This window comes from Amblyomma mixtum, chromosome 8, assembly GCF_055824585.1.
Source record: "Amblyomma mixtum isolate Tamu chromosome 8, ASM5582458v1, whole genome shotgun sequence".
Lineage (NCBI taxonomy): Eukaryota > Metazoa > Arthropoda > Arachnida > Ixodida > Ixodidae > Amblyomma > Amblyomma mixtum.
In genome coordinates, this window is record NC_143019.1 from 3,712,106 (window position 1) to 3,735,144 (window position 23,039).

Sequence of the window (23,039 nt, forward strand, 5' to 3'; positions counted from 1 at the left end):
CCGCCAAGACGTGGTTCGAAAACCACGAGTCCGCCATCCACACCTGGCAAGACTTCCGGCGGCAGTTGCTGCATACCTTCAGCAGCAACGAACGGAAGGAGCGTGCTGAATTGGCCTTGCAATCGAGGGCGCAGCAGCCAAACGAGAGCGTGGCGATGTTCGTGGAGGACATGACCCGGCTCTTCAACCGCGCTGATCCTTCGATGTCTGAAGCCAAGAAGGTGCGCCATTTAATGCGGGGAGTGAAGGAGCAATTGTTCGTTGGGCTCGTGCGCGATCCTCCGGCTACAGTCGCCGATTTTGCGAAGGAAGCGGCAGGCATGGAGCGCGCCTTGCAACAGCGGTTTGCGCACTACGGCCGTCCATCAAACATCACTGCTGTGGAGTGCCACATTCCGAAGCCCGGGGATGAGAACACCTCCCTCCGAGAGCTCATCAGGAGCATCGTGCGCGAAGAGCTGTAGAAGCTTCGCTCTGTGGAGCAGCCTCCTAGTATGACCGCCATCTCGGATGCTGTCCGTGACGAGATACGCCGCACGGTGCAGCCCATTCCGCCTCCCCAACCGCCAGCGCCCTATGTGATGACATACAGCGAGGCGTTGCGAAGTACTGCGCCACCACCGCCGGCGTTCTACTCTCCTGCCCCTACCGCGCCGTCCCGCCGATTCCCGTATACGGCAGCGCTGCCAGACGACCGACCACCCGTCACGAAGGCAAACATGTGGCGCACGCCGAACAACAGGCCCTTGTGCTTCCACTGCGGCGAAGCAGGCCACATCCGTCGTCACTGCCCGTACCGCCGGATTGGCCTGCGCGGCTTTTCGCCAAACGCACCCCTGCCACGCTATGGTGAACGACCCCGCGAGATCGATCAGTACCTAGCGGCCAACGTCCCACCTGCACCCACTGCCCAACGTCAGTCCAGGTCACCGTCACATCGACGGTTGTCTTCACCAGCCCGCCAGTCCTACGTCCGGCAGTCCTCCAGCCCGCGCCGGGAAAACTAAGTACGGCGACCCCCGGAGGTAGGGCCGCCGTCACTGGACATAATGACGAACATCCTCCGCTCACCGACGTTAGCATGCGACCCGACCTCCGACCTCACGCCGCTACGACCTTTCGACGCCCAGAGACGCCTTCGCTTGACGCTTCAATTGGACAATGTGAACGACCCTTACGTCCGACGACTTTTCGACGAATAGAGACGTCTCCGCTTGACGCACCAACTCGACCGCGAGAACGATCCCCAAGTCCGACCACCCCCACACAGCGTTTTTCCGAAGGTGACCAAGCTTCGGCTGAAATCCCGATCATCGTTGATGGCCGCCGCGTGACTGCTCTCGTAGATACCGGCGCCGACTTCTCCGTCATGAGTCGTGGTCTGGCGACTGTCCTGAGGAAAGTCCTGACACCTTGGCCTGGAACGCACATCCGGACAGCTGGAGGCCATCTGGTGACACCGCTAGGTGTCTGCACCGCTAGAATGGAGATTCGCGGTGTAACCTTCATTGCCTGCTTCGCTGTGTTGGCTCATTGCTCGAAGGACCTCATCCTCGGGTTTGATTTTCTTCGAGAACACGGTGCGATAATCAACCTCCGCGAACTTGTCGTGACGTTCTCACCTCAGTGTGCCACAGCCGGCAGAAGCGAGCCCGACAGGCCTGTTTTTCGCGTGTGTGATGACAATGTCACGCTACCACCACGCTCCAGTTTGTTTATTACGGTGGAATGCTCCAACCCACGCACGCCTGACGGGATTGCGGAAGGTAACCTGTCGTTACTGTTGAGTCAACAAGTCTGCGTTGCGCGTGGTGTTGCTTCCCTCCGCGGAATGCGAACGCAGCTTTTTGTTACCAACTTTAGCGCCGAATACCGCCACTTGCCGCAAGCAACAGCCATAGCCTATTTCGATGAAATTAGTGACTCAGCCTCCCACTGCGCCTTGACCCTCAACGATACCCATGAATCGACGTCTGACGCCCCCGTTCTGACTGACGTGAACCCCGACCTAACCGCCGATCAGAAACACCGCCTCCACATGATCCTCGACTCTTTTCGTGACTGCTTTGCGACCACTTCTAAAGTTCGGCAAACATCGGTCGCTAAACACCGCATTGTAGTTGATGAAGGCGAGAGGCCTATACAACACCACCCCTATCGAGTGTCTGCGAAAGGTAGGTGATTCGGAGGCAGGTTGAGGAAATGCTCCGCGACGAGTTTATCCAGCCGTCAACAAGCCCGTGGGCTTCGCCCGTTGTGCTGGTCGCCAAGAAGGATGGCACTCTCCGATTCTGTGTCGACTATCGTCGCCTCAACAAGATTACTAAAAAGGACGTTTATCCGTTGCCCCGAATTGATGACTCATTCGATCGCCTGCGTCATGCCCGCTACTTTTCCTCTCTTGATCTACGCAGTGGGTACTGGCATATCGAAGTCGATGAACGTGACCGTGAAAAGACCGCGTTCATAACCCCCGACGGTTTGTACGAGTTCAAGGTGCTCCCCTTTGGCCTGTGTACCGCTCCTGCCACCTTTCAAAGAATGATGGGCACTGTCCTGGTTGGCCTCAAATGGCAGTCGTGTCTCGTCTATCTTGATGATGTGGTTATTTTCGCTGCGACCTACGAAGAACATCTCAAACGCTTGAGTGCAGTATTGACGGCAATCCGATCAGCTGGTCTGTCTCTAAAACCCGAAAAATGCCACTTCGCGTACCAACGGCTGAGGTTTTTGGGCCATGTTGTGACACCTGAGGGCGTCAGCCCCGACCCTGACAAGACGGCCGCTGTAGCTGCGTTCCCGACTCCCACTGATAAGCGAGCTGTGCGCCGGTTTCTTGGCCTCTGCGCATATTACAGACGCTTCGTGCAAGACTTCTCCAGGCTGGCTGAGCCTCTCACACGGCTGACAAAAGACGATCAGCCTTTCGTCTGGGCACAGGAACAGCAGGACGCCTTCGAAAAGCTCCGCGAACGCCTACAAACAACGCCCATTCTTGCCCATTTTGACGAGGAGGCGGACACGGAACTTCACACCGATGCCAGCAACATTGGCCTCGGTGCAGTCCTCGTCCAGTGGCAAGATGGTGTTGAACGCGTGATTGCGTACGGCAGCCGCACGCTGTCACGGTCCGAGGCAAATTACTCAACCACTGAAAAGGAGTGCCTAGCTGTTGTGTGGGCAATAACGAAGTTCCGGCCCTACTTGTATGGTCGCCCGTTTCGGGTCGTGAGTGACCACCACTCACTGTGTTGGCTCGCGAATCTTAAAGACCCCTCGGGCCGGCTAGCTCGTTGGAGCCTTCGCTTGCAAGAATTTGACGTTACAGTTGTCTACAAGTCGGGCAACAAACACAGCGATGCAGACTGCTTGTCCCGTGCTCCTATTCCGTCCAGCTCTGATGACCTCGAAGATGACCCTCTATTTATTGGTGCTCTGACCACGTCCGCCCTCGCTCAACAACAGAGAGACGACATGGAATTGCGCCCACTCATCGATTATCTCAAGGGAACCGCCTCGTTACCACCTCGTCTATTCGCGCGTGGCTTGTCGTCGTTTTGCTTGCGAGATGGCGTCCTCTACAAACGAAATTACGGCCCGACGGACTCTGGTTACCTGCTCGTGGTTCCAACGGCGCTCCGCACTGACGTTTTGCAGGCGTGCCACGACGAGCTTCCTTCCGGCCACCTCGGATTTTCTCGAACGATGGCACGAGTTCGTCACCGTTATTACTGGCCCAGGCTTTCTGCGGCTGTCAAGCGTTATGTGCGCACTTGCCGCGAGTGTCAACGTCGGAAGAAACCACCTTTCAAGCCGGCTGGCTTGCTCCAACCCATTGCTCCGCCGAGAATTCCTTTCCACCAAGTCGGCATGGACTTACTGGGCCCATTTCCCACGTCATCATTGGGTAACCGGTATATTGTGGTTGCCACCGACTACCTCACCCGGTATTGTGAGACTAAAGCCCTTCCCCGCGCACTCTTAGAACTAAAGGAGTGCAGAGGAGTGCCCAGAACACACTTTGAAGGAGTATTCGCTTGTCCCATATTCCACTCCTTTTTCCAGAATAAAATTACTCCCTCTGGACAAAGAGTGATCCAACACCTACTCAAGGAGTACTGTACTACTCCTGCAATAGAGTACAGGCACTCCTCCAAGGGAGTAAAGCTACCATATTGAAACAGCATCCTACTACTCTTTCAGGTAGAGTTCCAGGACTCCGTTTGTTAGAGTGACTATACTCCTTCAGGGAGTATCAGCCCAGATCTTATTTTACTCCTTCAAAAGGAGTTTCACGTGTTTTCAATGTATCCTACTAATTTTCTTATTTCACATATTCTTCAGAGCAAGTTGGTCATATGTTTTGCAGGATCCACCTGCGCTACATCTACAAAAGAGTAATGAGCAAAAGGGATTATAATCTTTGAGTAGAATAACTTTTGCTCATACAACTACTTTATGGCTACACTACAGTTTGCACATTAGTATGGTGCTTTGTCTGCGTTGGGAATAACAATGGTTCAAGAAATAATGACAAATGTACAACACTGATAACTTTTATTTCTCAAGTCATTGCTGTGATTGCTGTGGCTGCCCAAAACACGCTCGGGAGGCGCTCGCTAGGATCAAGCCCCATTAGTGTCTCAAGCAGCAGACAAACCCGCTTTGTTTTTGGGGTGTACTTGACATTAAATGCCAAGAACACTGCCAAAAGCAAAGTAAACCCATCTACCAAATCCACCGCAGTGAGCTGTAAGCGCTCAAAAGAAACTAAGATGCTGGATGATGCCGTAGCTTGCTCGGCTGAGTGAAGGAGCTTTGGCTATGCGTGCATTTCTCCGGGTGCCTGCAAACATGAATGAAAATAATGCAAGTAAGAGTCAATTCCAATGCCCTTTTCATACTATCCTGCATATAACCCCATGGAAAAAAAGAAAGAATACAACTAGAATGTACTGATCATGTGTGTCATGTCGGCACTAGTGTGTACCTATATTGTGACCAAGTGCAGACACCTTTCATTGCAAACCTTCATTCAGAGCTACAATATTATTAAGCCCAATACAATTATCACTATCCTAGTCCTTTCAAAAGCTGTGTGCATGTAAAACAAGCACATATTTACCAAATGAAAATTTTAACATGAGCAAGCTCTTCTGCAAGTATCATGATCAGCCTGACTATGCCCACTGCAAGGCAAAGGCCTCTCCCATGTTCTCCAATTAACCCTGTCCTTCGCCAGCTATGTCCACCGTGTTCCTGCAAACCTCCACCCATGGAACTTTTTGCTGCTTCCTGCTACGCTTGCCTTCTCTTGGAATCCACTCCGTTACCCTTAAGGACCAGCGATTATCTTGCCTTCGTCTTACATGCCCTAACCAAGCACCCTTTTTTCTCCTGATTTCGACTAGGATGTCTTCAACCCGCGTTTGTTCCCTCACCCACTCCGCCCGCTTCCGATCTCTTAACGTTACGCCTATCATTTTTATTTCCATAACTCGTTGCGTTGTCCTTAACTTAAGCTGAACCCTCTTCGTTAGCCTCCACGTTTCTGCCCCATAGGTGAATACCGGTAGGATACAGCTGTTGTATACTTTTCACTTGAGGGGTATTGAAAAACTGCCATTCATGATCTGAGAGAACCTGCCATATGCACTCCACCCCATTCATATTCCTCTAGTTATTACCCTTCATGATCCGGATCAGCGGTCACTACCTGCTCTAAGTAAATGTATTCCCTTATCCCTTCCAGTCATTTCTAAAACCACACCTATTGTGCTTGACGGTTTCTTGTCACATAATACATTGTGCAGTTTAAAATATAAGGTAACCTTGAATCGGGAAAACACCTAAACCAATGACAGTTTTCTTGCTGAAGAGAAATGGCTGTTGCAATTCCTGTTTCTCAGATACCATTAACTGAATTTCATGCTCTAAAATAGTGAAGGAAAAATTCAAAATTTTTCATCTCAAAGAGGCAGACAACAAATTTCAGTTTGGTTTGGGTTGGTTTATGGGGTTTAACGTCCCAAAGCGACCCAGGCTATGAGAGACGAACTTGCTTTGGGGCTAGTTGGTTCATGATTGAAGTTCAGAATGGCGCAAAAGACACACACACAGGAAAAAAGGGGATGACACAAAGAGCGCCTACTACCAACTGAATTTATTTCGGAAACACCCTCTTTTATAAGGCAAGACATATCAAACACGAACCGGAAGCAGAAAAAACACATATTCATGGTTTGATTTCACATTTTGAAACACCATCGGCAGAAAAGAAAAAGCCACAAGAACAAAAAACAGAATCTAGAACTACACGTGCCCGTCTAAGAAACCCAGCTCCTGGCGGCATAGTTTAATCGATGAAGTGCTAATGCACGTGGACCCAGCTTTCTGTATATGGTATGCTTCTATAATCTCTCTTTCAAATCGCTCCTTGCCTCTGCCGATAAACGTTACCTGTTCCAGCATCGGTCCGCAATCTCTGCACTCCCTACAGTGATCCGGCAGGTTGCCCCTGTCATTGTTTTTAATTGTTCTTCTGTGCTCGCTAGCTCTCTCATTGAAACACCGGCCAGTCTGGCCAATGTAGGCGGATCCACAGCTGAGCGGTATGCGATACACGACTTCGGACTTGCATTCAGTGAACCGTATCTGATGTTTGATAGCGCATCTTCGGGGTCGTCTGTTCATCATGGAGCAAATTTTTGCAAGTTTGCATGGTGCTGAAAACAACACATTTACACCATATCGACCCCCTACCTTCTTGATATTGTGCGCTATCTTATGCATGTACGGAATTACCACCACAGGCCTCTTGTCTTCCTGCTTGCTTTGCGTATCACCGCTAGAAGTGACCTTGATTCTTTGTAGCAGAGATTCACATATCGCTGTTATCATCATACACGGGTAGCCAGCGCTACCCAGTCTCACTAGCTGCTTGTCAAAGCCGGCCTGCACACAATGATCGCAGGATTTCGAGAGAGCTGCGTGTAGGCACGTGATGGCAATGCTGCGTTTGACCAGTTTGGAGTGGGCACTGCTGAACGGCATGAGGCTTTTCTTAGAACGGGGGTTGTACACCCAACACACATGGTCTTTTTTAGAAAAATCAAACAGAATGTCCAGGAACTGGATTTTACCCTCTTGAGGCAGTTCCCAAGTAAAGGTAAGGCCTTGAGAACTGTCTCTAAAAATGTTAAGAACATCAGCAACAGCATCGTCAAAGATATCTTTGACGATGTTTCAATGAGAGAGCTAGCGAGCACAGAAGAACAATTAAAAACAATGACAGGGGCAACCTGCCGGATCACTGTAGGGAGTGCAGAGATTGCGGACCGATGCTGGAACAGGCAACGTTTATCGGCAGAGGCAAGGAGCGATTTGAAAGAGAGATTATAGAAGCATACCATATACAGAAAGCTGGGTCCACGTGCATTAGCACTTCATCGATTAAACTATGCCGCCAGGAGCTGGGTTTCTTAGACGGGCACGTGTAGTTCTAGATTTTGTTTTTTGTTCTTGTGGCTTTTTCTTTTCTGCCGATGGTGTTTCAAAATGTGAAATCAAACCATGAATATGTGTTTTTTCTGCTTCCGGTTCGTGTTTGATATGTCTTGCCTTATAAAAGAGGGTGTTTCCGAAATAAATTCAGTTGGTAGTAGGCGCTCTTTGTGTCATCCCCTTTTTTTCCTGTGTGTGTGTCTTTTGCGCCATTCTGAACTTCAACTATGAGAGACGCCGTAGTGAAGGGCTCCGGAAATTTCGACCACCTGGGGTTCTTTAACGTGCACTGACATCGCACAGTACACGGGCCTCTAGAATTTCTCCTCCAAAGAAATTCCAGCCGCCGCGGCCGGGATCGAACCCGTCTTTTGGGTCAGCAGCCGAGCAAATTTCAGTTGCACATTTTTTTTTTTAATGATGCATAAGGCATTACTATGCACGGATAACCACACAGTATTCGCCTATGACTGCTAAATAATTTGTAATTAAATATCTTCTCTCTCCTGCTTCACTTTTAAAAACTGAGCAATGGCATCAAAGGTCAGTATAAGCCAGGGGAGGCATGAGGAAAACTGCAATATAATTGCGGCTTCGTCATTCATTGTGATTCCGACTCTTAAGGCAGGCTGGCTTTAGCATTGTAACTAATTAAAATGATGAAGTAGCGATGTCGTAGCTTTTTTGTGCCTTCCATAACCTATACTGAACACTGATGTCATAGCAATTGCTATGCTATTGAAACAGGGAAGAAAAGAAATCTGGTTGTAATTATTTAGCGATTGGAGACGAATACTATTCAACAATTCTATGTATATGAATGCCCAGCACGTCGCTACAAAGAACACACATAACCAAAAATTTGGTGTTTATACTCATTTAAGATAATACTACTTCCCACGCAAGAACACGACAGCCATGTGTAAACTTTTTGCTTTCATAGTAATAAAATCTATCCAACGACAAGTTAGGCACAGCATGTCTGCTCTTTATAAATATGCAATACTGACAATGTTTGACACTAGCATTTGGCATGAACGAGATAACTGTGATTACTTCGCACATTACGTGCCAGTCCATACTATTATGCACAATTTAGATTTGCAAATGTAATGTGTAATTCTCTATGACTGCCACGTTAGTGCACTGCAAACCAATGAAGTTGTCTTGCATTTGCAATGTTCTCACTACTTTTATGCAACACTGATCACTTCAGTATATCTGCATCATTCTGTTAGACGGCCATGGGATAGCTAGAATTAAGGCTATTTTATGTGATGGAAACCATTGACTGGACAACAAAGAAGAAAAGCCTCAACTACTGTCCTGATGCTGGGACGTCTAATAAGAGCTCAGAAAGACTCGGTTTCAATACGCCAGACCCTCCGCAAAACATTACCCTGTGCGAAAATACCCCACCCCACCCTAGCTTAATTTCTGTCCACATGCACCAAGGCTCACTGCACCTGTTATAAATATTGCCCTAAATATTGCAATCAAGCTGCCCGTGTATGCATAGGCTATCTGTGCATGGAGAAAGAAAGAAGTTGTTAGGAATGTTTCACACCAAAAACAGAAAAAAAGGCAGCCTGTTTCTCAGAAACAGCTAAGAGCATGAAATGGTGTGTCCAAAAAGATTAGGCTGCTTTGTACTTATTTATGACAACGAGAACTGTCAGAGCTGCGCTTTCAAAAATTCAGGAGCTTTGTGCACAAACGTAGCTTCCGTATGCACGTCTTGCAGCACCAACGCTTCCGAATTGAAACGACCGATGAATATGCACAGGAAAAAGCAAATAGAGAGCGCTTGAATTTAAAAGAAAAGCTACCTTGCACAATCAGAAATTTCGCGACAGAACCTTCCAAACAGTGACGTGTACTGGTTGCGGTATACCGAATATATACCTAGCAAATAAGTGTGCGCTTTGTTCACGAGCGGGATTCTGTGGCGGCAATGCTACAGCTCCAATTCCGAAAACCTAACGCTGCAAAAATTGAGTTTTCAAAATACGTGCGAATGCACGATACACTTTTGCACGCATTTAGAACTTTCAGTAGTGAAACACAGACAACGAATCTTGTGTATGCGTCTTCCTTGGCTGGTAAAAAAATTCTTCTATAAGTCTCCAGTTTGCTTGTGTACTCCACAAATTCTAGGATCCCTGTCCGCTACATGTCAAATTTCACTGAAGCGAAAGTAATACAACCGACAGCTGATGATCTGCTAGGGCAACAGGATTTCAAAAGTTTGAGAAGGGCAGTGGGAGTCCAATCTAGGTGGAGTAGTGAAATTTGACTAGTAACAGACAGGGATCCTCCAATCTGTGGAGGAAGCCGGCAAATTGGAGATATACGGAGGAATTTTTTTACCCGCCAAGGAACACGCATACACAAGAGAGAGAGAACCACAGAGGACTACGGCTTTTAACAGCCCTTGTCCTGTGCGGTTCTCTCTTGTGTATGCGTCTTTTTTGGCTGGTAAAAAAATTCTTCCATAAGTCTCCAATTTGCCTGTGTCCTCAACAAACCGCAGGATCCCTGTCCACTACTAGTCAAATATTTCAACTCCACCTGGCTTGGACTCCCACCGCCCTTCTCTGTGGAGAAAGGGTGACAGCAGCTGGCAAAGGACAAGGTTAACTGCAGATCAACTGGGGAAGCATTATCCTGCACTGATTTTGACGGCAGGTTCACAAGACAAACAAAATCAACTCGAGGAGCGGGGTGCACATCATGCGACTGAATGTCAATGGCCAGTGAAAATGGCACCAGCACTGTGGAATGCACATGCAGAAAACGAGACGCATTTTTTTGTCAACTTTGAGTAGCAGTCTACTGCACTTTTAAAGAGCAAAGCTCTCAAGTATGGCAACACTGGCACTTTTTGTTTTACTGGGGTGAGGGTCGTCGTGAGGGTTGAAGTACATATTTCTTTTCGATCCACTGTGTTAATTGCGAGCTATGTTTACCTAATAGGGGCTGGGCATCTAACATCACCGTTATTTCTTTGCAGCTGTTAAAACAATACAGCATACATTTTATAACATGCTTAACGAATTTTTGGGAGCAGCATGCTTTTACCCTTCTACTATTTGTTGCTACTGAATCAGTTTGGCGTTGACAAAAGATCTGTAATAAGGAGTAATTACTCATTGACATCCACTCGAGCACAGCCAAATGGCTACAAAGGAAAGCTATACAGCTTTCACAGAAACTTCGTAGTTAAAGAAAGATTCGTCCTGGTCCGGTGTTCGAGCTCAGAACCACCACTTCACTGGAGCAGTCGCTCTACCAATTTGTCCAACCTGGACGGCAAGCTTATGGTAGGGCGAGAGCGAAGTGATCAATAACTCGAGTGGGAACTGTGTTGGTCCAATGTTTTAGGACCCCTAAAACATTGGACAAACTCAGTTCCCGCTTCATGTTCTCTCTAAAACATTGGACAAACTGAGTTCCCGCTTCATGTTACAATACTGAGTGACATTTTGGTCTATACACCAGAAATACCGGTAAAGCATCATGATAGAACACAATGTTTTTTAAAGGGATAAAGGAATATGTTCGCCCTTTCAGAGGGCACATATGCATAAGAGGCAACATGTGTGAAATAGTCACTGCACCTGAAGCAGTGTAAACTCCATTATGTTAACAGCAGCAGTCAAAAGCTTCATGAGCGACTATTTCATACAGATCATGCAATTACATTCATGTAATTCAGGATCAGATTCATGTGTTTATACAGGGAGGTACTGCTGCTAAGTGCACGTAGAGCTCTGCATGCATTTCTAAACCCGGCTGTGAGCCTATGTCTACGAAATTTTTCTAAATAGGCAGGTAAGGTATGCATCACTGGAAAACAATACCTACCACAAACAGCTGAGGAGAGATAGCACAGCCAAAAGCTGGAAGCACGAATGGCCCAGTAGATACTGGCAGCTGGCAACTGCAAATAAATATGTCAGAGCAACTGTTGTCAGTGGCCGTAACAATGTCATGAATGACAAGAGAAGAAATTGTCTACTGCTTCATAAATTAGAATAAGGTATTCACATAGGAACACAAAAAGCAATGAGATGGCCCATGACAAAAGAAATGAACAGATTTTATGTGATGCACCGATATACATTTTTTCAGTAGATTTACATGACTGTCACAACCGCATAGAAAGATGAGCAGGCTGGAATACCACTATTTTTATGCATGATGAAAAGAGCGTAACTATTCGAATATAGCATGCACAGGATTTAATTATTACTACTAGGGTGCTTTGGAGCAGCACCGAAGGTATTTTTAAATTGAACGTAGCGACCAGTAGACCCGTCTGCTTTGCACAAATGACGAGAGGATGGAAAAGGCATGCATTCATTAGCAAGAAGCACGATATCTCACATCACAGCATGAAACGAAAATTGGTATTGCATTTAACAAATCTGCACAGAAATAAAAACTGCCTAGTGGCAATGCAAGTAAGAGCAAGGGAAAAAAATACCGAAGAAAACTGGTGAGTGTGGTGCAGGGAGGTCTGTGGGTAGGGTCTCGTGCCTGGGAATAGTTCCGAGCGCGGAGAATCGCCGGCAGCACAGCTGGTGGCAGTCAACCAAGAATAAATAAGAGAAAGTGAAAGTCAATAACAAACCATCACCGATATAGCGAACGACTTGAAAGCGGGCCGCACAAACGAGGGATATAGCAAAAAGCTTGAAATCCTAAATAAGTGCGCAGTTGCATCCCAAACAGTTCTCAAAATCTGAAGGCGAGGAAGCATCGACACCTACACCTCAGGGCAGACGCAAGAACGATCTAACTTTGACATAATACTGTGTCAAATTCTGTTCCATGGGGAAGCACAGATAAAAATTTACAAATGACTAGGCAAGGGATATGCCCCAGCCTTTTACACGCGATCATTGTCCCCGAAAAAATTGTATGACAAATATTAAGGCGTAAGCACTAATCCGACGAGTACACACACTGAGCACTGTCTGTTGGCAGCTGGCCTAGCGCGAGTGCTCTGTCGCGCGGCACTGCCGCTCATCGTCATCTTCTAAGTAGCACAAATCAATCCGACGGTCACCAGCCGCGAGGCAACTCGACCGTTGTCAGTTCCCTTGTCTGTCCGCAGCTGGCCTAGCAAGAGCGCTCTCTAACGTGGCACTGCACGCTCATCATCCTCTCCTACGTAGCACAAATCTATGCTATTGGAATGTAGTAAACATTGTCTGTTGTTTTTCGCAGCGCTAGCAAGCGACCGCATAACTCTGTTGTGATAACTGGTGGCCGCGGCCGACAGCGCGCCTGAATACGTAGTGCGCGGGCCGCGGGCCAACGGACCGTCGTGTGAATCGGCCTTAACGCATTATAGCTGAGGCAACCGCACGCAGACTGCCTGCACTGCCATCCCTATATAGGCGCACACTAATAACGCGTGCGAATAGAGATCAGAAGTAAAGAAACGTACACGGGACTCACCGTTCAGACGGCTCATCAAGGCTTAGCAAAACCGCACATTCTTCTTCGTTGCCTCTCCAGATGACAAGAAGTCGTAGCGCTACCTTTCTTCACGGCTTTACCCGTTCAAAATCACCAGTGTTGACAGGGCGTAATTCTCGTCGTTGGTTTCCAAAACACACTTGTGTTCTTCATACACGTCCACCGCACGAGCACTCAAACAATGCTACAAAAACCCAAATAACACAAAACGTGACGACGGCTGCAGTTTTGCTTCGTTGAAAAAACCTACAAATGCGCTTTTTTTATTACTAATATTTGAATTGTGTTCGCAACAAAAACAAATTATATTTTTTCATTTTATTTCTTTATTAAATGCGAATACCAAAGCGCTTTTAGATACTTTTGCTGACATGTCGTTTGTAGAAGCTGCGATCCTGTGATCCCATCCCCGGGTGTCCTAGCAGACGACGGCGCAGACGACGCTGTTGACGGAATGCAATTTCGATTGACGGCAGCGAAAATCCTTTAAATGCGACAAAAAACGCAAAGAAACGCACCGTATCGCAAACTGGTCCATATCAAGGATATGTTCGACGCGAGCGGTAGGACAAAGAGCTGCTGCGATGCATTACTCAACGCGACACTGGCGTGCTCCACGGAGATCTACATGAAACAGAGCTTAACTGTGACCCGTACAAGCGGATTACTGTGATATCAACTGCGTTACGGAACTACGACGATACTTGCTTCACACTTTAGCTTATATGCAACAGCGGCCCGCACTCGCCGCATCCTGTTCGAGTGTACTTTCACTAGCAAGAGCCCACATGCATGGAAGCTGACAGAAGCAACTGTCTTTTCGAGTTCAGATTGTTCCGAGAAATACGAGCAGCTTACTTTAGCACGTACTCGAATTTAAGTTCTCAGCCTGTGTGTCACGTACGGTGACGATGGCGTCGAGGACGAGCTTAAGAATCGCTTAACGTGGCCGCAACGCAGCCGGTATCCCAAGCATTCGTGCGCTAATTGTTGTTCACCTGTACTGCGAACGTGCGCTCAGTCGCAGGCCAGCCGCTAGCTGCTCGATTTACCAGCCTTGCGAGTACAATTCGCAAGTTTCTGAGCCAATCTGTGAGTGAGCCGAGCTTTCAGCAATGACGCTGCTCGCGAGCGCGCCGCGCGACGAGCTTCGGCCTGCTCCCTGGCTGCCGTATTCGTAGCTAAGCCTAGGAGGTTTCACTTCGATGCCAGAGCTGAGAGCGCTTCGAAACTGGCTAGCGCTGAGGTGCTACTCTTTGCATTGTAAGTACGTTTTATTGTGAACTATGTCTCGTAGTGAAATAAAGATATGCTCGGGTCGACCCGAACGGTGATGATGGCGTCGAGGACGAGCTTAAGAATCGCCGCAACGCAGCCGATATTCCATGCATACATGTGTGCTAAATTTGTTCACCTGTGCTGCAAACGTGGGCATAAAGGCTCGCTCAATCGCAGGCCAGTCGCTGCTCGATTTTCCAGCCTTGCGTGCGCGATTCGCAAGCTACGGAGCGAATCATTGAGCGAGCCGAGCTTTCGGCAACGACGCCGCCCGCGGTCGCGCCGGGCGACGAACTGTGCGCTGCTCGCTGGCTGCCCTTGTCGTCGCTAAACCTAGCCGATTTCACATAGATGCTGTAGCTGAATGCGCTTCGAAACTGGCCAGCACTTAGGTGCTACCCTCGGCACCGTTTTACTCTGAACCCCGCGTCATAGGGAAATAAATATATGCTCGGTTTCCGCGACCCCTTCAGGAGCGGAGCTATAGCAGAGGCCAGGCGAACTCCAGAGCAGCAGCAAAGCGGCTATGGGAGGAAATTTGTATGGCTGTTATCGCTTCTACCAACAACTCGACATTGGCTAATGATACTCTATCCCAGAGCTTTGGTCGTGAACAAACAATACCAGTGCATTTTTCTGACGCCGGCATCCAGGCTGGCAGGCCGGCCCCGAGAAGCTAGCGCGCCCTTACGAATGTATGGCCGTAAGGGCGGAGGAGTAAAACAAGCACTGAACTCCCTTGAAGTACGCAGGAGTGGAAATGCCATTTTACTCTTTTGTCAAGAGGAGTGAACAGGACCTTTCACTCTTTCTCGTTTGTAGAGAGAGTAGATTGAGACCTGCAGGAGTAGCTAGGCTCTTTTACTCTTAATGGAGGAGTAGCAGTTCTTAGAGTGCGGTACTGCTGCTGAAATTGCTGACTTTTTCATCATCAGCATAGTCCTCCGCCATGGCGCCCCTTCTGTTGTTTTAACTGACCGAGGCACAGCGTTCACGTCCACGCTTACTCAGGAAGTTATGCGGCTCAGTGGCACAAGTCATCGTAAGACCACAGCTTACCATCCTCAAACCAACGGCCTAACCGAGCGCCTCAATAAGACTATCGCTGATATGATTTCTATGTACGTCGACGATGACCACAAGAACTGGGACGCAATACTTCCGTACGTCACGTTTGCCTACAACACTGCCCTTCAAGAGACGACGGGGTTCACGCCATTTCGTTTGGTACACGGTCGTGAAGTCGTGACTATGTTGGACACGATGTTGTTGCCCGATACTGCGCACCCATCCGTTGCCGACGCTGATGCATTCGTTCGCCATGCAGAAGCTGCCCGCCGGCTGGCTCGGCAACGAACCCGCGTGCGGCAGGAAGTCGATGCTCACCGCTATAACCTTCGTCATCGCGAAGTCATTTTCCAGCCTGGAGATCAAGTGTGGGTTTGGAGCCCCATCCATCAGCGCGGTCGCTCCGAGAAGCTTTTGCGCCGTTACTTCGGTCCCTACGAGGTACTCCGCAAACTCAGCGACGTTACGTATGAAGTGCTCCCGCAAAGGAGTGTTCGTTCTTCAAGACGCCCGCCGACATCCGAAATTGTGCACGTCGCAAGACTCAAGCCATACCATGCCCGCTAGAACAACTCTCACCACGTTCCGCGCCCGGGACTCGGTTCACGCACACCCGTGGCTCCCCCTCAATCGCAGCCATCGAGTCGATGCCTTTCCAGAGGGGAGGGGCAATGCCACACTCTACCAGCGCCCCCGTGCGGTCTGTCTTCGACCTTTGTCGCGCGCCGGACTTCGTCCTCTTCTGCTCGGTGCTAGGGTCGGCCGGCTGCGCTCCGCCCAGTGTGCTCGCCAGGGACAGAACGTTCTACCGGCGCCCGTGACAATAGAATGGAAATACAACATACTTAGGTAATAGTCTAGCATTCTTCAGCGCACCGATAAAAGCCTTGCGACACATCCAGGTGGATCAACTTTACGGAATACAATGCTCGTCTAGATGCAGCTAAGATGTGTTCCGAATGTGCAGGGGACTGAAGTGTTGGCGGTGAGCAAACGCCAGAGGATGAGCAACCTGCGCGGCCCGAAGGTTTCTCCCGCAAAATATTCAAAAGCAGCACTAAGTTTAGGTTCAGACCAGACTAGTGCGGTTGCGCAATGTTATGAAGTGTTCGGTTTGCATACCTGATGAGGGAACGAACTTTGATTCTTCAATTCAACAACACTTTTTATGTGGCATGCAAAACTTGGAAGCTAAAAGTTTTACTGCAACCAAAATACAATCCTATAGCTCTAAAAAAAGTCATGAGTTGTGCGAACATACTGTGTACTGAAAAGTGTGAATTCGAATGCAAACACGTGCACATGTCAGACTGTGAACTCGAAATTGAGAACTGTGCATTTGTCAGCTAACCACGTGAAGCCACACTCACTACTATCATCAAGCGACAGAGCAAAAAACGCTTTTCGCTTCTTGAACTGTCGAAGCTATAGCGCTAATCACGCTTTTGTTTTATTTATGATTATTATCTTTGGGTTCTATTCCTCACTAGCGCATGTACTAGTGCTTAGGGCTTATTAGCGCGCTTTAAGCATTAATACAGCTTCTTGAAACCGGTATTCACCAAACGAGATTTTTAATACAGTGCACTGATGAGTACAGCTGAATGTTACTTTTCGTTGTAACTTATAAATGCTAGTCGAACACACTCACGCATTCAGTTATTGTTGCCTGTGGCAATGTCCGATACGAGTTCCATTTTGCCTCCTTTATTCGTTGTGTTGTAAGCGAAACCACGCTCAATACCACGGTCAATGAATAAAAAGATGTTGCGGACGTTTCGAGGAACATAAAACCCAATGAAAACTCTCTTTCGGCGCAGAAAAAGTATGGTTTCCATAGGCAATAAAAGTCGCGTTGGATTTAGATTCCCAACTGCGAAAAACTGTGTTCCCGAAAACAAACATGTCTGCAGCATTAACAATACTTACGGCACTTAATATAAAACACAACAGCGTGAACACACAAAAAGTGACTGGCAACGGTGCGGTGGCTCGGGGGGTTTGGCATCAAGGTCCTGATCATAAGTTCGTGGCTTCGATCCCCACCGCGGCGGTGATGTTTCGATGGAGGCGCAATACGAAACCACCCACGTCATTTTTGCGTTTTCCGCGCAAATTAAAGAACCGCAGATGGCGCAAATTAATCCATAGCCCTCCACTGCGCCGTAACTCGTAATCCACCTGTCGCTTGGAGACGTTAAATCCAATGACTTACATTCATAAAGTGGCTGGTACGGAACGGCATAAAAACAAACTTCCACATCCAATGCAAATCCAAAACAAATTGTTTGATTTGTATGCAAGAGTTGTGATTTTCAATTTCCCGTATATGCTAACCTCTAAGGGGAAGGCAATAACCCCTTGTTTACATTACACGTGTGGCGAACGGGATAGCACTATGCCGACAAGGGCGCCTTGGGCACCTCCGGGCCCGAACATGCCAGGGAAAATGACCCCGGCTGGCAAAGCCGACTGGCTCCCTCAGACGGCAATGTATTTGTTAGTTGACTGTCCGACTACTTGTGGCCGATGCCTGACGCAAGTTACCATTAGCAGTTCGGTTCTGGATCGCCCCAGATTCGGCAGCGACCAGTCCTGTTCTTGTGCGACAATTTCGGGGCCCACACTCTTTTCGCCGAAAACACCGCACCGGTCAAAATAATGTTTCTCCTCTCGGGGAGTATGTATAAGGCAATCCAAGCACCACGCTCGTCAGAGCACTTCCTGTTTGCTGATGTCACATTCTGTCGTCATTTGCTGTGTGGTGAAAACTTTCCTGTTCAAGATGTGTAATGTGACCTCGCAATGCCCTAGACCTATTGATTGACGAAAACGTCGCGTTTTCCCAGGGATGGCCTTCTAATGATTATCGATTATAACTGGGTCAGTCATCTGTTCTGCCGTCAGCAACTTTAATCCGTCTCGTCTGGTAAAGCCAACTAGTAAACTTTTTTAAGAAGTGAATATATTTTAATTTATTACATGCGTATTTTGGTGAATGTCTAATGCATTAGATGCAGTTAATGTATATTTTTAGTATTAAGGGAGTAATTACTCATTGGCATCCACCCAAGCGCAGCCATACGGCTACAAAGGAAAGCTATACAGCTTTGTCAGAAAGTTCGTAGCTAAAGAAAAATTCTTCCTGGTCCGGGGTTCGAACCCGGCTTCACCGCTTCACCGGAGCAGTCGCTCTACCAACTGAGCCAACCGGGACGGCAAGCTTATGGTAGGGCGAGAGCGAATTGATCAATAACTCGAAGTGGGAACAGTGTTGGTCAATGTACGATAGAGTATATGTTTAATGTATGATACATATACTGAGCGGGCAAAAGATATATTTTTGACATTTAAGAATGTTCAAAATATTACTCATAGCATACTTATAAAGCATTCGTGTTGTAATTTAAGCATGCGGAAAGAAAAATACAAAATAAATATGAAATCAATACATGTTGTAAATGCATTTTTAGCACAGCCTTTTTTCGCTAAGGGCCGCGAAGAGGAAGAAGTCGTGCCTTCCGCGAAGCCAGTAGGTGCCAATTGCCCCGAGATCAACAGCACGCCATGAAGGGCAGCAAGAAAGACAAATCCCGAGCGAAGGCGCCAAGGTCATCGGTGCAGCTCACGTCTTCCCACCTACGGCCGGAAGACACGGGCGGCGGAAAAGCCTCAAGGCCCGAGCAGAGAGCCCGCGTCGAAGAAGAATCCGGCCGCACGACGTCGCTCTCCGAGGCCGAAACGTCTTCAGCCGCTCGCGACCAGAATCACGGAGGAGAAGAGTGGGTACAGCGCTGCGTACTTGCAAAGCAACTTTCGTGCACCCCAGGGCTCCGGAAATTTCGACCACCTGGGGTTCCTTAACGTGCACTGACATGGCACAGTACACGGGCCTCTAGAATTTCGCCTCCATCGAAATTCAGCCGCGGCGGCCGGGATCGAACCCGCGAAAAAGAGGATGTGCTGAAAATGCATTTCAAACATACTGTATTAATTTCATATTTATTTCGCATTTTTGTCCCTATGCTTAAACTGCAATACGAATGCTTTCTTAGTATACTAGGAATAATATTTTGTACGTTCTTAAAACATGCGAAAAGTACGTTTTTGCCCGCTTAGCATATTTATAATGCATTAAATATATACTAAAATTACATTAAATGCATTAGAGTACATTAGAAATAGACTATAAATATACATATAATACATCCCAATAAAAAAAAACCATTGAGATTTACAATTGGAACCAGTCGATTTTTGGGCACCATTGCCACCAAATGGCTACAAACCAATTGGAAAGACCAATTGGTTCCAGTTGTCTTTTGAGCCAATTGGTTCCAATGGTGTCTGAAAACCAATTGGTCCCAATGGTTTTTTTTTACTGGGTAGTGCCAATCAACATTTTTCTACAGAATTGAAATTAACATGCTTTTATGGAAATCAAAGCCAACAGACACACATACATCACACACAAGCAACACTGCACATTCAGGCACTAGTAGCATACATTAGTTCAATATGTACATCCTGAGAACACACTTCTGCTCCAACTTATATATCCAGTTTATTAGGCTCTCATGCTGGGGCCGGTGGTGCTTACCCACTGAGCGCAGTTATTTAATTTAATTTCAGCTCCAGTGGTGGTGTAGGTGATGAGTACAATTTATTAGGCTAAGCTGCTGATAGCTCTTATTGTAAGTACCATATTAGTTCTACCTTTTTCGTCAAACATGCAAACATTCATTGGATTAATTGGGTGCAGTTCGGCGGACCAATTGGTCGCAATGGGTAAGATCAATTGGGCTCACCAATTAGAAATCAAAATGGTCCAATTGGATAGTCCATTTGGACCGTCCAATTGGAACACCATTCCAATTGGAACAAATTGGAAACTGAACTCGTCCAATTGGAACAAATTTGAACCCATTGGAAATCCAATTGGTTCCAATGGTTTTTTTTTACTGGGATTGAAAAAAATTAGGTAGTGGCTTAGCTCTGGTTAAGCCTGGATATACAAGCGGTGCACTTTAAAGAACCCCAGGTGGTCGAAATTTCCGGAGCACTTCACTACGGCGTCCCTCATAGCCTGAGTTGATTTGGGACGTTAAACCCCAATAAACCAAACCAAACAAGCGAAAAGCTCGTTATGCTTGGCTTGTCGTCATTGCTGTCGCAGTTCGCGCACAATGCATTGGGAGCACCACGATAACGGTGGAGGCATTCGGCCGTCCACACACTGCCTGTACGGAGGCGGAGGAGGAGACGAAAATCAGCGCGGTCGAACTCCCAGCTTTTCTGCGCCGTCTAGCAGCAGCCTCACTCTCTTCTGCTTCCATGATGAATGCGCACGCCAATTGTTATTGCGTTGTTGCGACTGAGAGAAGGATGAAAAGGAAATAGTACGGACCTGCCTACAAGCGCCATACTTGGCTTGCGTTATATGTATCCACCAAGAGCGACGCACTATCTTGCCTGGGGAGGCGTTTTTTGCGCAAAGACTGTGGGCATCCAAATTTCGCAGAAGTGACATACTGGTCGCGTTCGAATCTGAGCGCAATCTAGAACCCAATTGCTAGATGAAACTCGCGTTAGGCATAGGTCAGGAGTCGAACTGTTACAGATACACGGGCGTCTAGGGAGCCGGTCGGCCTTGCCAGTCAGGGTCCTTTTCGCTGGCATATTCGGGCCCGGAAGTACCCAAGGCGCCACTGCCGGTATAATGCTATCACATTCTGCGCAAGTAGTGTAAATAAGTTGTGATTACCTTCCTGCTGGAAGTTATCATAAACGAAAGGACGACAGGAAAGGGAGAGTTTTTACAGCTCCCTGAAACGTCATTTCGAGCCATAGATTGTTCCATGGAAGCTTGATGTGTAATGCAGATATGTTTACGCGGACTCCTCATTTGTTAGAATTTAATTATACTTTGGACGGATTGATTGTGCATTTAAGAAAGTACAGTTTGCATACACTGCGAACACCAAAATGCGATTTCCGAAACTCGATTTCGAGCATTAGATTGTTCAACGGCAGCTTGAAGTGTGTTGCAAATATGCTAATGCAGACTGCCAATTTGCCAGAATTTAAGTATTCTTTGGACGAATTCATTGTAGAACAGCTAAACAGGCAAGCTGGTGGCACATGTGGAAAGGTAAACAGCGCAAAGACGAAGACCGCAGTAGAGGAAACACAGGACGAGCGCCGTAAATACGCATTAATTGCGTATTTCCCGAAACGCGATTTTGAGCCCTCGACCGCTCAACTGCAGCTACAAATGTGCTGCAAATACGTGTAAAAGGACTGCCCATTTGTTAGAATTGAAGTATACTTCCGATGAATGAACCTCATATTTACGAAAGTACACTTTTAATACATTGACAAGATTCTAAAACTGCATACATATTTTTTCACGAATTTGAAAAGTGCTCGAAGTATGCTTTAAGCAAGGTATTTTTGGCATATTTTAAGAATATATTTCGAATACCAAGCATGAAATTTCAGGAACGTATTTCTTACATATTTTTAATGCATTCATGAGTGAATGCATTATAAATTATGTTTAAAATACAATTTAATAGCCCACCGTATACTCCAAACGTATTAGTTTTCGCTAAGGGTAAGACTTTCTCTACTTCCTCCTCCGTTACTGGCGGGATGTCCCATTGCTGTGCTTAACTGCCTCTGTCAGTAACGTTCTGATTACATTCGATACTTTATTTTTTAAAACTCTTTGGCTGCTTTAACTATCTTATCCATATTGCTAATGATATTGTCCTCTGTCTCTTATCGCATACAACTGGTTTTTGCCTATACCTACTTTTCTCTTCACTGCTCTTCGGCTACGTCTGTTCTTTAGAGCATGCTCGATTTTTTTCCATGTTAACCCTTTGTATCCCAGGTGCCACAAACGTGACAGTTTTGTTTTAATTTTTTTAATAAACAAAATATGCTCTAAGAATCCCGTGTTCCCAGCTGCCACGTTTGTGGCAGCTGGTGCTTGCACTTGTTGTCAGTAGATGGCGCCACAGGCACCGCGGCACAGTTTTTTGAGCGTCGAAAATATGGATTCCACGTGCAGCCGGCCTAGGCGGTCAGTGAGCTTTATTTTTGTTTTTTGGTGACCTCGACACTGGCGCTTCATTGCTGAAAATATTTAGAGATGTTTTGCAAAAGCCTAGCGAATATACGTACTCAGTTTCATGTTTGTACGACTACTCCTTGGAGAGCATATCACCTTGTTCAGCTGACATACACGTTTGTGGGAGCCAGGAATCTGGCGTGCGTACTCCCAGAGAAATGCATGAAAGAGTATGACTTCATTGAGCGCTTATGTCTGAGTATTTGCGGCATCTAATTTCTTTCTATCTTTTGACCCTTCTTTCGTGATGTCTAGCAGCGATTTTTGTTGACATCGTCATTTTCAAGAACGTTTTTTTATATGCAGGCAGTGCCTGACTGAGAAAGAAATTCCTTTAGAATACCCTACCGGGAGCGAGGATGAAAACTTGGACAATTCAGATTGCGATGAAGAATACAAGAACAAGGCACAATATCAGCGAAAGCTTCGCAGACAGTGACGGAGAAGTACAGTTGACATCAACACAAAAAAGAAGCAAACAAAGATTTGGCACTGGGTGAAAAAGGACATCAACATGAATCGGGGCGAGGAACAAAGTGTTTTGCAGCCAACATATGGTTTA

The 23,039-nt window shown here is 47.2% G+C and overlaps 1 protein-coding gene across 2 annotated transcripts in view; it reads right to left on the bottom strand.

Moving 5' to 3' along the window:
- Nucleotides 1-4,538: 4,538 nt before the first annotated feature.
- Nucleotides 4,539-23,039, bottom strand: part of LOC149331173 (uncharacterized) — a 298,912-nt gene continuing 280,411 nt past the window's right edge. The window contains exons 1-3 of one of the 2 annotated variants that reach the window (XR_016285034.1): nucleotides 11,993-12,087; nucleotides 11,371-11,446; nucleotides 4,539-4,846 (exon numbers count right to left, since the gene is read on the bottom strand). Coding sequence is in view for 1 of the 2 variants with exons in the window: in XM_089556370.1 (XP_089412496.1) it covers nucleotides 4,823-4,846 (24 nt within the window). In the remaining variant the exon portion in view is untranslated. Of the gene's footprint in view, nucleotides 4,847-11,370; nucleotides 11,447-11,992; nucleotides 12,088-23,039 lie in introns of those variants that run through there. The other variant, XM_089556370.1, reaches the window with a different exon arrangement.